The sequence below is a fragment of the Brachyhypopomus gauderio genome, unplaced genomic scaffold, assembly GCF_052324685.1.
Source record: "Brachyhypopomus gauderio isolate BG-103 unplaced genomic scaffold, BGAUD_0.2 sc76, whole genome shotgun sequence".
NCBI classification, from domain to species: Eukaryota; Metazoa; Chordata; class Actinopteri; order Gymnotiformes; family Hypopomidae; genus Brachyhypopomus; species Brachyhypopomus gauderio.
Genome location: NW_027506897.1, coordinates 794,470 through 807,500, shown reverse-complemented (window position 1 = coordinate 807,500; position 13,031 = coordinate 794,470). Strand labels below are relative to the sequence as shown.

At 44.0% G+C, this 13,031-nt stretch overlaps 1 protein-coding gene across 3 annotated transcripts in view; it reads left to right on the top strand.

Moving 5' to 3' along the window:
• Window positions 1-11,806, top strand: part of LOC143491500 (NACHT, LRR and PYD domains-containing protein 12-like) — a 204,458-nt gene extending 192,652 nt beyond the window's left edge. For all 3 annotated transcript variants that reach the window (XM_076990558.1, XM_076990561.1, XM_076990560.1), the window contains 7 exons: window positions 1-112; window positions 1,511-1,687; window positions 2,677-2,853; window positions 3,792-3,968; window positions 4,962-5,138; window positions 6,280-6,456; window positions 6,622-11,806. The exon at window positions 1-112 is cut by the window's left edge and continues 65 nt beyond it. In XM_076990558.1, the coding sequence (XP_076846673.1) occupies window positions 1-112; window positions 1,511-1,687; window positions 2,677-2,853; window positions 3,792-3,968; window positions 4,962-5,138; window positions 6,280-6,456; window positions 6,622-6,628 (1,004 nt within the window). In that variant the 3' untranslated portion in view covers window positions 6,629-11,806. The remainder of the gene's footprint in view (window positions 113-1,510; window positions 1,688-2,676; window positions 2,854-3,791; window positions 3,969-4,961; window positions 5,139-6,279; window positions 6,457-6,621) is intronic.
• Window positions 11,807-13,031: the final 1,225 nt, after the last annotated feature.

Sequence of the window (13,031 nt, the reverse complement as noted above, 5' to 3'; positions counted from 1 at the left end):
CCTCATCACATCTGAGAGAGCTGAATCTGTACCGCAATGAACCAGGAGACTCAGGAGTGAAGCAGCTCTCTGCTCTACTGGAGGATCCACACTGTACACTGGAGAAACTAGTGTGAGTTACTGACTTACTGACACACACACACACACATATACACACACAAATACACACACACGCACACACAAGTACATACACACACACGCGCACGCACACACGCGCGCACGCACACACACGTACTGTGAGAGAAATTATTGATTATTGATTAATAACTATTAATTAGATTATGTTTAATTATTATAAGAGATCATTATGAACTTTATGATTTAGGACATGTCCATTCTGACTAAGCAGAAGGACTACAATAATGAAGTAGTGTGATTCAGTGTAACCATGTTTAGTTCATATTATGCATGTATGCTGCGTGACCCAGGTCAGGGAGAGTGCTGAGGGTAAGAGCACTCTGTTAACTGGTAGTCACTAGGCTACTAGTCTTGGGTCATTTAGCTTCCTCTGTGTTGAACTGATACATCAGTTGCTTCCGCTAACTCTAGGGAAGTCCATATTAGGAGATACACACATGTGAGACAAAGTAGCCTGCTGGACGCCTATGTTTTGGAACATGCTGTGCTTAAGATAACCTGCTGTTAGAACTGCTGAATTGTGTTTAAGATTGTATATAAGCAGGGGGAGCGCCCCCCTGCCTTCAGAGTTGTCATGCTTAAATGAGACTCTCGTGTCTGTGTCTGTCTGTGTCTGTCTTGTATCTGTCTTTGTCCTATTTATATATATTTATATTTTTGTAATAAATTAATCATTTAACCACGTCTGAGTCCTCATCCATTTATTAGAAAATTTCCACGACAGTACGTACACACACACGTACGTACACACACACACGTACGTACACACACACACGTACGCGTACATACACACACACACGTACGCGTACATACACACACACACGTACGCGTACATACACACACACACGTACATACACACACATCACGTACACGCACACGTACACACACACACGCACACGTACACACACACACGCACACGTACACACACACACGCACACGTACACACACACACACGCACACGTACACGCACACACGCACACGTACACACACACACGTACACACACACACGTACACACACACACGTACACACACACACGTACACACACACACGTACACACACACACACGTACACACACACACACGTACACACACACACACGTACAGGAGTGTTTGTATTACCATGTTTTGGGTCTGTCTGGGTTCATGTGCTTCCTGTTGGATTCTGGGGGGAGGGGAGAGAGAGTGAGGCGTGTGTGTGTGTGTGTGTGTGTGTGTGTGTGTGTGTGTGTGTGTGTGTAAGTGTGTGTGTGTGTGTGCGCGCGCACGTGAGCTTGTGCGTGTGAGGCAACGTGTGTGTGTGGGAGTGAGAGAGATGTTTGTGTTCCCATGTGTGTTGATGTATAAGTGTGAGTTTTTCTCCTTCTCTCTACAGTCTGTCTAGCTGCAGTATTAGAGAGGAAGGCTGTGCTGCTCTGTGTTCAGCTCTGAGGTCAAACCCCTCATCACACCTGAGAGAGCTGAATCTGTACCACAATGAACCAGGAGACTCAGGAGTGAAGCAGCTCTCTGCTCTACTGGAGGATCCACACTGTACACTGGAGAAACTAGTGTGAGTTACTGACTTACTGACACACACACACACATATACACACACAAATACACACACACGCACACACAAGTACATACACACACACGTACACGCACACACGCACACACGCGCACACACACACGCGCACACACACACTCACACAAATACACACACACGCACACACAAGTACATACACACACACGCGCACACGCGCACACGCGCGCACGCACACACACGTACGTACACACACACGTACGTACACACACACGTACGTACACACACACACGTACGTACACACACACACACACACACACACACACACACGTACACACACGTACGTACACACACGTACATACACACACGCACGCACACACGTACACGTACACACACACACGTGCGCACACACACGTGCGCACACACACACGCGCGCACACACACACGCGCGCACACACACACGCGCGCACACACACACGCGCGCACACACACACGCGCGCACACACACACACGTACACACACACACGTACACACACACGTACACACACACACGTACACACACACGTACACACACACACACGTACACACACACACGTACACACACACACGTACACACACACACACGTACACACACACACACGTACACACACACACACGCACACACACACGTACACACACACGTACACACACACGTACACACACACGTACACACACACGTATGTACACGTACAGGAGTGTTTGTATTACCATGTTTTGGGTCTGTCTGGGTTCATGTGCTTCCTGTTGGATTCTGGGGGGAGGGGAGAGAGAGTGAGGCGTGTGTGTGTGTGTGTAAGTGTGTGTGTGTGTGTGTGTGTGTGTGTGTGTGTGTGTGTGTGTGTGTAAGTGTGTGTGTGTGTGCGCGCGCACGTGAGCTTGTGCGTGTAAGGCAACGTGTGTGTGTGGGAGTGAGAGAGATGTTTGTGTTCCCATGTGTGTTGATGTGTAAGTGTGAGTTTTTCTCCTTCTCTCTACAGTCTGTCTAGGTGCAGTATTAGAGAGGAAGGCTGTGCTGCTCTGTGTTCAGCTCTGAGGTCAAACCCCTCATCACACCTGAGAGAGCTGAATCTGCACTTCAATGAACCAGGAGACTCAGGAGTGAAGCAGCTCTCTGCTCTACTGGAGGATCCACACTGTACACTGGAGAAAATAGTGTGAGTTACTGACTTACTGACACACACACACACACATATACACACACAAATACACACACACGCACACACAAGTACATACACACACACGTACACACACACACGCGCACGCACACACGCGCACACACACACGCGCACACACACACTCACAAATACACACACACGCACACACAAGTACATACACACACACGCGCACGCACACGCGCGCACGCACACACACGTACGTACACACACACACGTACGTACACACACACACGTACGTACACACACACACGTACGTACACACACACGTACGTACACACACACACGTACGTACACACACACACACACACGTACGTACACACACACACACACACACACGTACGTACATACACACACACGTACATACACACACACGTACATACACACACACACGTACATACACACACACACGTACATACACACACACACGCACGCACGCACATCACGTACACGCACACGTACACACACACACACGCACACGTACACACACACACGTACACGTACACATGCACGCACACGCACACATGCACGCACACGCACACACGCGCGCACACGCACACACGCGCGCACACGCACACACGTACACACACACACGTACACACACACACACGTACACACACACACGTATGTACACGTACAGGAGTGTTTGTATTACCATGTTTTGGGTCTGTCTGGGTTCATGTGCTTCCTGTTGGATTCTGGGGGGAGGGGAGAGAGAGTGAGGCGTGTGTGTGTGTGTGTGTAAGTGTGTGTGTGTGTGTGTGTGTGTGTGTGTGTGTGTGTGTAAGTGTGTGTGTGTGTGTGCGCGCGCACGTGAGCTTGTGCGTGTAAGGCAACGTGTGTGTGTGGGAGTGAGAGAGATGTTTGTGTTCCCATGTGTGTTGATGTATAAGTGTGAGTTTTTCTCCTTCTCTCTACAGTCTGTCTAGCTGCAGTATTAGAGAGGAAGGCTGTGCTGCTCTGTGTTCAGCTCTGAGGTCAAACCCCTCATCACACCTGAGAGAGCTGAATCTGTACCGCAATGAACCAGGAGACTCAGGAGTGAAGCAGCTCTCTGCTCTACTGGAGGATCCACACTGTACACTGGAGAAACTAGAGTGAGTTACTGACTTACTGACTCTTTATACACACACACACACACACACACCCACACACCCACACACACACACAGGATCCACACTGTACACTGGATAAACTAGAGTGAGTTACTGACTTATTGACTCTTTATACACACACACACACACATTCACACACACACACATTCACACACACACACACGTACGCGCGCACACACACGTACACACACACACGTACGTACACACACACACACGTACGTACACACACACGTACGTACACACACCCACACACCCACACACCCACACACACACAGGATCCACACTGTACACTGGATAAACTAGAGTGAGTTACTGACTTATTGACTCTTTATACACACACACACACACACACACACACACACATTCACACACACACACACGTACACGCGCACGCACGCGCGCACGCACACACGTACGTACACACACACACGTACATACACACACACACGTACATACACACACACACGTACATACACACACACACGTACATACACACACACGTACGTACGCACGCACGCACGCACACGCACGCAAGCACACGCACGCACGCACGCACATCACGTACACACACACGCACGTACACATGCACGTACACGCACACGTACACACACACACACACACACACACACATATATACACACAATCACACACTTGTCCTGTAACTGCTGCCATATGATTGTTAAGTTCAGTAAAATGGTTCAGAAAAAATAAAATGAATGTTTTTTATACTTTTGTTTTATGTTCTCCAAGTTCATTGTGATGTTATGGAGCTGTGGAGGTGGAATAAGTGGAATTATTATCACAATATGAAAGTGAACCAGTAACTGTGTGTGTGTGTGTGTGTGTGTGTGTGTGTGTGTGTGTGTGTGTGTGTGTGTGTGTGTGAGGCAAGGTGTGTGTGTGGGAGTGAGAGAGATGTTTGTGTTCACATGTGTGTTGATGTGTAAGTGTGAGTTTTTCTCCTTCTCTCTACAGTCTGTCTTACTGCAGTATTAGAGAGGAAGGCTGTGCTGCTCTGTGTTCAGCTCTGAGGTCAAACCCCTCATCACACCTGACAGAGCTGAATCTGTACCACAATGAACCAGGAGACTCAGGAGTGAAGCAGCTCTCTGCTCTACTGGAGGATCCACACTGTACACTGGAGAAACTAGAGTGAGTTACTGACTTATTGACTCTTTATACACACACACACACACACACACACACACACACACACACACACACACACACACACACACACACACACACACACACACACGTACGTACACGCGCACACACACGCGCACACACACGCGCACACACACGTACGTACGTACACACACACACGTACGTACACACACACACGTACGTACACACACACGTACACACACACACACGTACACACACACACACACGTACACACACACACACACGTACACACACACGTACACGTACACACGTACACGTACACACACACACACACACGTACACACACGTACACACACACACACACACGTACATACAGACACACACGTACATACAGACACACACGTACATACAGACACACACGTACATACAGACACACACACACGTACATACAGACACACACACGGGTACATACACACACACACACGGGTACATACACACACACACACGTACATACACACACACGTACATACACACACACGTACATACACACACACGTACATACACACACACGTACATACACACACACGTACATACACACACACGTACATACACACACACGTACATACACACACACGTACATACACACACACGTACATACACACACACACATACGTACGTACACACACACGCACGTACACGCACACGTACACACACACACACACACATATACACACATACACACATACACACACTTGTCCTGTAACTGCTGCCATATGATAAGTTCAGTAAAATGGTTCAGAAAAAATAAAATGAATGTTTTTATACTTTTGTTTTATGTTCTCCAAGTTCATTGTGATGTTATAGAGCTGTGGAGGTGGAATAAGTGGAATTATTATCACAATATGAAAGTGAACCAGTAACTCTGTGTGTGTGTGTGTGTGTGTGTGTGTGTGTGTGTGTGTGTGTGTGTGTGTGTGTGTGTGTGTGTGTGTGTGTGGCAAGGTGTGTGTGTGTGTGTGTGTTTGTGTGTGTGTGAGACAAGGTGTGTGTGTGTGTGTGTGTTTGTGTGTGTGTGAGACAAGGTGTGTGTGTGGGAGTGAGAGAGATGTTTGTGTTCCCATGTGTGTTGATTTGTAAGTGTGAGTTTTTCTCCTTCTCTCTACAGTCTGTCTGGCTGCAGTATTAGAGAGGAAGGCTGTGCTGCTCTGTGTTCAGCTCTGAGGTCAAACCCCTCATCACACCTGAGAGAGCTGAATCTGAACCATAATAAACCAGGAGACTCAGGAGTGAAGCAGCTCTCTGCTCTACTGGAGGATCCACACTGTACACTGGAGAAACTACAGTGAGTTACTGACTTACTGACTCTTCATACACACACACACACACACACAGGATCCACACTGTACACTGGAGACCCTACAATGAGTGTTTACACTGATTGAGTTTGTGTATAGAGTGTGATGAGTGTGTGTTCATGTCTGATTCTGTCCTATTCTCTGTCTTACAGTATCTGACCACTTCAGTGGAGACACTGAAGTTGATCTGACCTGATCTGAGTCTCTCATGGGGCAGTCATGACCTGGTGGTAGGGAACTGGTCTTGGGACTGGAGGGTCGTGGGTTTGATTCCCAGACCTGAGGCCATGACTGAGGTGCCCTTGAGCAAGGCACCTAACCCCAACTGCTCCCCGGGCGCCGGGCTAGAGCTCCCCACCGCTCTGGGCATGTGTGCACCTCAGCCCCCTAGTAATCACTGGTGTGTGTTAACTGCACAGATGGGTTAAATGCGGAGGACAAATTTCGATTGCTGTGTAAAAAAAATCACAATTGACAAAATAGGGCACTTTATACAACGAAGAGGACAACCACACACACACACATACACGCACACACGTGATTGTGATGATATTTTTATACTTTTGTTTCATGTTCTCCAAGTTCATAACCATCAACACTGTGAGAGGTGGAATAAGTGGAATTATCGCAATATGAATGTGAACCAGGAACTGTGTGTGTGTAAAGATAATGTTGTGTATTTTACTCCAATCTTTATAAAATGTAGTCTGAAGGTAATAAATATATATGAATTAAACATGTAAAGCCCCGTGTAGTAGGGTTGCAACGGTATGAGATTTTCACGGTATGATAACCGTCTCAGAAAATACCACGGTATCACGGTTATCACGGTATCACAGTTAGTTTGTATATTATTAAAAGATACACCGACCCTTAAAGAAATTACAACAAGTTATTTTTGTTCAATTAACTATTTATTGTAGAAACCTGGAACTATTGTATACAAAATGTGTCCTTTTAAAAAAATAAGCTGTACGCATGTTTATATAAATACTGCAAAATTAGAGAAACCTAAATCATGGATTTCAGTACAATTATTTAAGTTTAAATTATTTAATATCTGATAAACTCAGCCTGGGTCAGTGTCTGATCAACAACTGTTGTAAATGTCCGTTGTACTGCCAAGTTGGAATATAACCAGATACTGCAGAAAGAGAGGATTTATTTCTGACATCATCACAATAGAGATTTCTATTTTAAGGTTTTCACACCGAGTCTGGTTTTAAACATATCAAAAACAGGTACGTTAGAATTTGAACGCATGTAAATTAATAGCGTCTTTCACATCCAGTGAAAGCAAGGACCATAAAAAGCTAGGTTTATACTTTCACTAGTGACCGTAGCACGCGACTCCGCACAGTTCTTTTGTCTTACATTAACAAATACGAGCCTCTTTTAATTCCAGGACGAAACATGAGAGAACGTGAAGACGTTAAGATTGGGCGTTTTGGAAATAAACAACCATTAAATAATGTGATTGAAAAGCGAATTATTTCGAGTATATGTATAAATATTTAACTTAATTAAGTTTAAGGTGCTGGGAAATATTGAAACGGACCTTTAAAGTGACGTACAAGTGTTTTAATTCCACCTTTTAAACGTGTATGAGTCCTGCAAACATAACTTTGTTCATTGCGCTGAGGCGCAGCGCGCGCAAAGTTACAAAATTCGAGAGGTGCACGACCTCGCGAATCGACAGCGCGCGAGACCCTCGCGCACGGGCGGAGCCACCGCGATTACGTCATTTTCGCCACTGATTTTAGTTTAGCTTTTTTTTTTGTTAAAAAATGTGTTACGTCTGATGCACTTTCTGCCATTCTCACTGCTGTGTGCTGAGTAGCTGAACCGGAGCGGAGTTGCGCATGCGCGGGTCAGTTTCTCCGCTGGCTTGCTTTTTACCGGTAATAAGCAAACGCACACGGTATGATAACCGTGCATTTTAATACCGTGGTATACCGTGAAACCGGTTACCGCTGCAACCCTACCGTGTAGACCATAATTTAACCTTTACTACAGGTATTGACATCAGTTCATCCATACACACTTTATCATTTCAATGTTTCTCTTGTCCACAAATCACCAGATGAAAATCACTGTGCATGTGCGTATGTTTTTAGACTCCTGCATCATTAGATTATTATAAATGAATGAGTGTGTGTGTGTGTGTAGATAACTGTACATGTAGGTGTGTTTTTAGACTCCTACATCATTAGATTATTATGAATTAATGTGTGTGTGTGTGTGTGTAGATAACTGTACATGTAGGTGTGTTTTTAGACTCCTACATCATTAGATTATTATGAATGAATGTGTGTGTGTGTGTGTGTGTGTGTGTGTGTAGATAACTGTACATGTAGGTGTGTTTTTAGACTCCTGCATCATTAGATTATTATGAATGTGTGTGTGTGTGTGTGTGTGTAGATAACTGTACATGTAGGTGTGTTTTTAGACTCCTACATCATTAGATTATTATGAATGAATGTGTGTGTGTGTGTGTGTGTGTGTGTGTGTGTGTGTAGATAACTGTACATGTAGGTGTGTTTTTAGACTCCTGCATCATTAGATTATTATGAATGTGTGTGTGTGTGTGTGTGTGTGTAGATAACTGTACATGTAGGTGTGTTTTTAGACTCCTACATCATTAGATTATTATGAATGAATGTGTGTGTGTGTGTAGATAACTGTACATGTAGGTGTGTTTTTAGACTCCTACATCATTAATAATAATAATAATAATAATAATAATAATAATAATAATAATAAATCTGTTTTATATAGCGCTTTTCTTGGTACTCAAAGTCGCTTTACAGTAATTTCACACAGAAATTCACGTACAATCATACACACAAAAAAAAGAAAGAAAAACAAAACGGAAAGATAGGGTAATGACTTAAGTGTTATATGCAGACTGGAAAAGGTGGGTCTTGAGGTTATGTTTGAAGGAGTGCAGAGAATCAGAGTTACGGATGGTCAGGGGTAGAGAGTTCCAGAGGGTGGGGGCAGCAATGGCAAAAGCCCTGTCCCCAATGGACCTGTGTTTGGTAGAGGTAGTAGGAGTGAGGAGGTTGGCATCTGCAGAGCGGAGTTTGCGGGTGGGGGCGTGACGGTGCAGGAGATCTGATAGGTATGAATTAGATTATTAGATTTTTATGAATGAATGTGTGTGTGTGTGTGTGTGTGTGTGTGTGTGTGTAGATAACTGTACATGTAGGTATGTTTTTAGACTCCTACATCATTAGATTATTATGGTCCTTCTTTAATCTAATCACGTGACCTACAACAGGGAAAACATTTACAAATAAAAAGTTCTGAAGGTGTTGATGTGAAACGCTGCTGTAAATTATGTAGAACAGGGATGGGCAACTGGCCGCACACGGCCCTCGTCCTCACTCAGTGCGGCCCGCAAATAGATCAATAATTCTTTAATAACTAAAAGAAAAAAAACCGATAGAGCAGGACTTTTTTGTTCTTGTCACGTAGGTCTACGCCCCCCTCTCCCGTGTCGGTGTTGTTCCTTGCCCGGTTATCCCGCCCTGCGTGTCTGTTGTCCTGGTTTCCCTCTGTCTGCCACGCCCGTGTCGTCATTGTGTTCAGTTGTGTCTAGTTTAGTCCTGTGTACTTGTATCTCTGTGTTTCGCCCGTTGTCGGTTGTTTGTGGTTTGTTCGGTTTTGTGGATTATCTGTCATCGCTGTTCTGGTATTTTCCGTCTCCGTTGTGTTTCTCCGTTGTGAATGGCTCTCCTGTTACGACTCCTGCCTGTCCTGTTGACCACTTGGACGGCTCTCCCGTTTTGACCCGTGTACAAACGACTTCGCCTATGGAATTCCCCTTATTAAATCTCGCTCTTCTCAGCGTTTGTGTCCGCCTCCTCGCTCCGCAGCGCGCTACGCGTTACAGTTCTTTGATATGAAGGAGTTCAAATTCCTTTCTGCACTTTTTTATTAAGCAAATGTTTTGTCTTTGTTGCTTATTAAGGACATGTTAATGCATTTATATGCAGAAAATAGATGTATGTTGGTGCAATAAACATACAGATCTGAATTAATTTAAAATGTGTTCTTATTGAGAATAATTTGTAGTGTCTTTCATATCCAATTATTTGAAGTGCGTGGACATGTGGCCCTCCAATAATAATGCTGAAAAAATGTTGGCCCTCTTTATCATGGAAGTTGCTCATCCCTGATGTAGAAAATGACCAACGTCTTTACAATCTGATTTCGTTCATCTGCTGCCATCTAGTGGTCAAAGGGGGCACAGCGCTCCGTTTGCTCTGGGCTGTTGGGCAACAGGTGTTTGTTTGGGAACTTGAACAAGAGTGAAAGAAATGTGTCCTAAATAAAGTACTGAACTACGTATTTCTAATGGTTACAGATGTCAGTTATGCTGTTTATGAAATAAACAAACTGTCTCACTTGTCCTTAGTATTGTTCACCTAAAGGTACAAAGTGAACTTCATTTCACAGGTGTAGAAAAAGGCCCCTAGAGCTCAGAGGGTCTTTAAACTGCTCAAATCACAGCTCAAAACACAGCTAAAGTAGCTCAAAACACAACTTTAAACTCAGCTTTGAACACAGCTCGAAACTGTTTTAATACTTTTATTAACATATAAAACGCTGCATGGCTTAGCTCCAGACTATCTTAGTGAACTTATTGAACAATATAACCCAGCGCGTTCACTTCGCTCGCAGGACGCAGGGTTATTAACTGTTCCTAGGATCAAAAAGATCACAGCAGGTGGAAGAGCCTTTTCTTTTAAAGCTCTACAATTGTGGAATAATCTTCCTGCCTCTATTCGGGACTCAGACACAGTCTCAATGTTTAAAACTCGATTAAAGACTCATCTGTTTAGTTTGGCCTTTGATTAATCTGTTACATAGTTACTACATCTCGTATCTTTTCTCCGAGGTTCACCTTGAGAGTAACATTGCAGTCGGAGCCTACAATACCAGCATCGCTGCTCCGACATGGAATGAAAGCCTGGCGTTCATCAACAGACATTTACAGTGACAATATCAAAACCCAGAACTTTCATTTTTACCTTTACTTAGTCTGATTGTGTGATTTGTGTGTGACTTGTGTATTTGTCTGTATTTTGTGTAATTTGTGTGTTAACGGGCCGCCCAATGGAGGATGGGTTCCCTTTTGAGTCTTGGTTCTCCCGAGGTTTCTTCCTAATCCCCACCATCATAGGGAGTTTTTCCTCGCCACTGTCGCCTTTGGCTTGCTCATTAGGGTTCTGGACCCATAGTATTGTTAACCTTTTAAATCCTGTAAAGCGCTTTGTAACAACATGTGTTGTAAAAAGCGCTATACAAATAAACTTTGATTTGATTTGATACTGCATGCACTATCTGTGGCGGCCATTTTGAGACATTCTTTAAGTTTTTCAGATTCTTGTACTAGTTCACTTTAAAACTAGATATCTCAAGTTGTACATATAGGAAAATTATCATTCAGGGCTCAAACTGAAGTAGACAGTTGGGGGAACATTGATTCACTTCAATATCATATTCCCATAATTGTGTTTTATTTTAGAGCCTCTTACATATGCTAATATGCCCGGAAAGTCAGAAATGCAGTGTTGAACTTGAACTTCACAAAGTATGTATATTCACATAGTTATTCAAATCTAGTCAGAAAAAGAAAATATAATTCACCAGGGCATCTCTGACAACATAGACAAAATGAAGCAAATCCATGCAAGCATTGAAAAGTTATTCAGCTTTATCCAAGGTGTGTCCAGTGCACCAAACCCATGTCCAAATATGCCACACCCCATACACACCATTAGCCAACTAAGCTAACATGCTAACAAATTCCTTACACGAAACCGAGGAGCTACAACAAACAACAACGTTGCACATATTACAGAAAGACCAGAAAATTACAATGAATAAATTTCATGTCCAATTATGAACGTTATGATATTTATGTCCAATATAGTCCGACAGGCTAAGCTAAGCTTACGTCGCCAACTCCGGTAGCATCCGACACGATACAGAGTACTCCAGCACTCAAAAGCTCCAATACTGTTTATAATCTAATGTTTAGTATTAGATTATATATTTTGTACAAAATCGCTTATGTAAAATTATCCATTTTTACTCACGAGTAGGTTGAATCGTGTCGTAGCCGGTGTTCATTCCCACTTCCAGGTTGGCGTCGTATCCGAAAAATGTAAATAAATTCCACCAAAAGTAATCCTTTTATTTTCTGTGATGTTCAAAAGTATCCACAATCAGAATAAAAACGAACAAAATGATCCATGACTGCTTCAGTTTCGCCGAACAGTGTGTTCTGGGGAGCTTAGCTTAGGTTAGCAAAGGTTAGCTTACGTTGCTATGCTAGCGGACCCACATTGGAAATGACTAGAGAGTTTACGAAGCCTCGTTACAAAGAAATCATCCACCAATCATGACAAATGAGGGCTGGTTAGCTTCAGAAGGAAGTAAACTATTGGTTAAAACAGCTTTCAATCACTTCTAAGGCGCCAGATTGTCTCAGTAGGCTCATTGGTGAGCCCACCCCCCCTCCCCTTCGCACCTCGCCGGTGAGAGGTTG